The sequence below is a fragment of the Solea senegalensis genome, linkage group LG18 (assembly GCF_019176455.1).
Source record: "Solea senegalensis isolate Sse05_10M linkage group LG18, IFAPA_SoseM_1, whole genome shotgun sequence".
Lineage (NCBI taxonomy): Eukaryota > Metazoa > Chordata > Actinopteri > Pleuronectiformes > Soleidae > Solea > Solea senegalensis.
The window spans coordinates 18,629,604-18,634,315 of NC_058041.1; the positions used below are offsets into that span (position 1 = coordinate 18,629,604).

The following is a 4,712-nucleotide window of genomic DNA, read 5'->3' on the forward strand; positions in this document are numbered from 1 at the left end:
ATAAATATATTTAACTTTCATAAATAAAAATGTGCTTGAATTTAAGAAAAAAACCACACAAATCAAATGAACACATTTTCTGATCAACTCCTGTATTTGTTAAAAACGACTGCAATTAAAATCTATGTCGGTAAAGCACTCACTCTCCCACACCAAAGCTCAACACAGGAGCTGCTGGTCTAAATCACATATACAGTATCAAATGCCGAATTCATTAAAATAAGTGGATCAACAACTCCTGTGTGTGTGTGTGATGTTAAAATCACTGATTTTCTCTATGGGCTTTGGTGTGTGAGAGTGAGTGGTTTACAAACTTCAGTTTCCTGTTGGAAAAGTCTGTCTCACAATGAGATAAAGACGTGATTTTATAAGTTTAGTCTTTTATAAAGTGGCTAAAATCCGTCCTCAGTCGTGGAGTCAGTGTCAGTCTTCTGAGGTGTGCGCAGATGTGGAGGTAAAACACGTCACGTCTTCTTCAGGAGTCTGATCTCCATCTTCAAGTATGTTTTAAGGTTCTCGTCGAGGACGCTCTCCTCGATGGCGGCGATCGCCCGGTCGCCTCCGTCGTGGTAGAACACGAGCAGCTGCTCGGCGTGAGCGATCCACACGCAGTTGTGACAACCGCTCATGCAACAGTGAGTGGGAGTGGGCGGTGGAACCTGGTCAAGAGAACCAGGTCCAGACTCAGAGGAGTCGGGCGTAGGAGGTGGAGGAGGTTTAGAAGAGAGACTGCGAGCAGTGTTGCTCCAGGACTGCAGGGGGCGCTGCAGCAGTGAGAGGACACACAGCTGGAAAATAACAAAGCGTTCGTCAGAACTTTAGCTTCTTAAATGTTGAATATTTTCTAGTTATTGTCATTTTTCAGCTTTCATCATTAGCTGCAGCTGAAAATAATACATTTAATTGAAATTTGATTAAAACAAAAGGAAAAACTGACATTAACTAGAACTGTCACTCACTATTATTCATGTAATTCATTAATCTGTCGAAAATTTTTATTTTATTCAGTTTTAAACAAATCAGAATATATTCTTATTTTAGGCACTGAAAATCATAAAACTTGCACTCATGAATGAAAATACATAAAAATCGGTTGAAGATTTATTTAGAAATCAATTAATGATCAATAATCAGCCATAATTTTACCCACGTAAGAATCACATCTAGTCTACAACATAAAAATACAATAAGTTTATTTAATAATAAACGTGATTAAAGAGTAAAATACATAGATAACGTCATAAAAGAACAGAAATACATGTGAAAAACGTAAGAAATAAGACATGACATTGAGTTTTGACCCGAACTTTCATTTAACCTTTAATTTAAAAAGGTAAACGTTAAAAAAAAGAATGAACAACGTGAATTTACCGCTGAAGAGACGGGAAAAAACACATTATTATGTGTTTTCTGTTCATTAAACCAAATAAGAAATATGAAATAGTATCAACGTGCCAGAGACTCCATGCTAACGTCAGCCTGTTAGCTTCTCCGTTAGCTTACCTTCCGTAAAGAAACCGACATTTTCGCCGCTTTTCCACGCAAACATAGCATCGTCGCAGCTACCGCGAACCGCGGCGATGCGTGACACTCGCTGGTGAACGTAAAACTACGACGTGTAACTTCTTAATGACGTCATAACACACACACACATCTTTAGCCTCCGGGCACAAACAAGCTAGCTGCTCCGCTTCAGCTTCTTGTGTCCTCAAAATACGAACTTCCGGTTCGGCTTGTCAACAAAAGATGCGATTGGCTCGCGACGGACCAATCGGAACACAGAGTAAAGTGGGTGTGTTTACGGTGAGCATCCAGCAGGTGGCAGCGTTTCACCTGTTTGTCTCACAAACAGCGATGAAACAGGAAGAGAGAGGAGGAGAAATTAGAGAATAATAAAAGAAAGAAAGAATAAATACAAAAATACATTTAATAAATGCATCATCAATGTGGTCTTTATTCTTTAATTGATTTATTTCTGTATTTACAACTCTTTTTTCTGTGTGTTTTCACTTATTTATTCATTCATTCATTCAACAACCTAAAATAAATACAGTTCTTTCATTTTTAAAATCAAAATACAATCACCCCAGTATTACACACACTGTACTAAAATACACAACATTACTGTCACATGTACATGTTATATTCATGTTAAAGAATAATTCCAAATGTTAATGTTTTTAATGTGTTTAGAGTGTGTGTGTGTGTGTGCGTGTGTGTGTGCGTGTGTGTGTAGATTTGACAGCACTCACTCAAACGTGTAACAGCAGCTCAGACACACAGTGTGTGAGTGTTTGTCCCCACAGACTTCAGTGTTTGCAGGAAACAACCATGGAAACACAGCAGCTGCTGAGCCACCAGTGTGTGTGGCAGCAGCTGCTGTGTGTGTGCGAGTGTGTGTGTGTGTGTGCGTGTGAGTGTGTGCGTGTGTGTGAGTGTGCATGTGTCTGTGCGCATGTGTGAGTGTATGAGTGTGTGTGTGTAAGTGTGCGTATGTGTGCATGTGTGTGCATGCGTGTGTGTGTCTTGGCGTGTGTGTGCATGTGTGTGTGCGCATGTGAGAGTGTGTAGTGGTGCAGTGTGTGTGCGTGCGTCCATGTGTGTGTGTATGTGTGTGCATGTGTGTGTGTGTATGAGTGTGTGTGTGTATGTGTGCATGTGTGTGCATGCGTGTGTGTGCGTGTGTGTGTGCATGTGTGTGTGTGTGTGTAAAAATGAACCAAACATCAGTGACTGTAGTCGTTTAAATGAGCAGAAAAACAAACACACGTTTCAACAATGACTCAGTTTTAGATTTCACCTGAAATACAAACAGACACAAAGATACTCTAGACAGACAGACAGACAGACAGGTAGGCAGGCAGACAGCCAGACAGGTGAGGTTTTGTCCACCATCCCATTGACCATGGTATTAAACTGAAACTCACAATCAGCTCTGAGTATGTCAGGTATGTGAACAGGTGAAGAGGCTGAAGGCTCTGATTTACACACACACACACACACACACACACACACACACACACACACACACACACACACACAAATGTTGAGGGACATTGCATTGATTTACATTCATTTACTGGAGACTTACTCTAACTTTAACTACAATTACTACTGGCCTAATCCTAATCCTAATCCTAACCCTAACCCTAACCTCAACCTAACATATCTTCACCTTAAAATGTGGTCATTTACGTTATGGGGACTTACTTTTTGTCCCCACAAGGAAGACAAGTCCCCATAATGACTGTGTAAACAGGTTTAGGTCCCCACAACATTAGTAATACCTGTGCACACACACACACACACTGCTGCAGGATTAGATTTCTCTCCGCTTCACCTCCGCCTGGCTTCTCCTTAGGCGACCTCTGACCTCAGCGTCCAGACTGAGGGCTAAAAACAGAGATTACATCGAGCTCATGATAAATTCTTGAAATAATAATAATAAAAAAAGCTCAAGGGAGAACTGAGAAATATTTCACATGACCTCAGGCGTCGTCATGACGACTTCATGAGGTCACAGCAGACATGTTTCAAACACACAAACAAACAAAAATAACATTTCATGTGTGATTTTCAGTTTATTTATGTGGCGCATGAAAAACGACAGAAGCCAAAGTTTAGACGAAACAACAAAACAACAAACAAAACAACACAGAATAAGAGAAAATAATAGAAATATCAAAGAGACGGCGTCAGGGTTAAACGAGTGGACGTAAGACACTCAACACAAGACTCAACCAATGAAATCTACGATGTCTTTCAGGACACTGATCTTCTCTGTGGGCTTTGGTGTGGGAGAGTGAGTGGTTTACAAGCTTCTGTCTCACAGTGAAAGAAAGACGTGATCATGTGACGCAGACATCATTTTATCATTATTCAATCAGTTTTTATTTGTGTTTCTTTCATTTAAAATGTAAACATTGTTGTGAACCAGACTCTTGATGAGGAACAATGTGTGACATACATGACTCAGCTTATTTTACTGTGTGTGTGTGTGTGTGTGTGTGTGTGTGGAGCTGAGGGATTAGCTCCTGAAAGCCAGAGTTCACAAACGTCCGGCTGGTGTTTCTGAACATTCGGAAACACAAACACTGACCGTGGAGAAAAAGTATGAATGAAAAATAACAGTTCTTGATTTTTTTAAAAAAGGTACAAGTTTATGACCTGAAATCAGAAGTGTGTGTGTGTGTGTGTGTGTGTGTGTGTGTGTGACCAGGTTCTCCTTCATGATCCCTGAGGTCGACTCACAGCAGCAGCTTTGTCCTCAACACAAAGAACACACTGTACCTGTCTGTGTGTGTGTGTGTGTGTGTGTGTGTGCGCTGCCCGTTTCTCAAACAGCATCAACAACATCCAGGGTTTAGTATTAGCAAACAGCCAGTGAAAGTAACAATGTAAACAGGAAGTTATTAAGTAAAGTCATTAATGATGATAATAATAATAATAATAATAATAACATCAAATGATTAGGAAACTGTTATCCACAAACTGCTACGTCATCATTTGACATTAGCATCTACTGGCTAGCTGTTGGTGTTAGCACAAGACGCTAATACACGGCATTCCGCTATGCAGCATCTTATGCTAGCTGTTAGCATAAGACACTGCATAGATAGCAATTACGGGGATTCCAAGATGGTCGCCACACATGCATCAGTAAATCAGTCATTCATGCTAAACTGTTTGGTTTTTAACCACAGATGTGTCGC

The 4,712-nt window shown here is 40.4% G+C and overlaps 1 protein-coding gene across 1 annotated transcript; it reads right to left on the bottom strand.

Annotated features, from left to right (window-relative positions):
• Positions 1 to 287: 287 nt before the first annotated feature.
• oxld1 (oxidoreductase-like domain containing 1) lies at positions 288 to 1,708 on the bottom strand. Its single transcript, XM_044014318.1, has 2 exons — positions 1,504 to 1,708; positions 288 to 788 (listed from the first exon to the last, which is right to left on the bottom strand). Exons 1-2 carry the CDS (start codon positions 1,552 to 1,554, stop codon positions 465 to 467), a joined length of 375 nt encoding a protein of 124 aa, XP_043870253.1. The 5' UTR covers positions 1,555 to 1,708; the 3' UTR covers positions 288 to 464.
• Positions 1,709 to 4,712: the final 3,004 nt, after the last annotated feature.

Bases quoted from the DNA above. Each gene is read 5' to 3' on its own strand.
- oxld1 (XM_044014318.1), bottom strand. From the start codon at position 1,554: ATGCTATGTTTGCGTGGAAAAGCGGCGAAAATGTCGGTTTCTTTACGG. The intron at 789-1,503 runs GTAAGCTAACGG...GTTATTTTCCAG, and splicing joins TGTCGGTTTCTTTACGGAAG to CTGTGTGTCCTCTCACTGCT.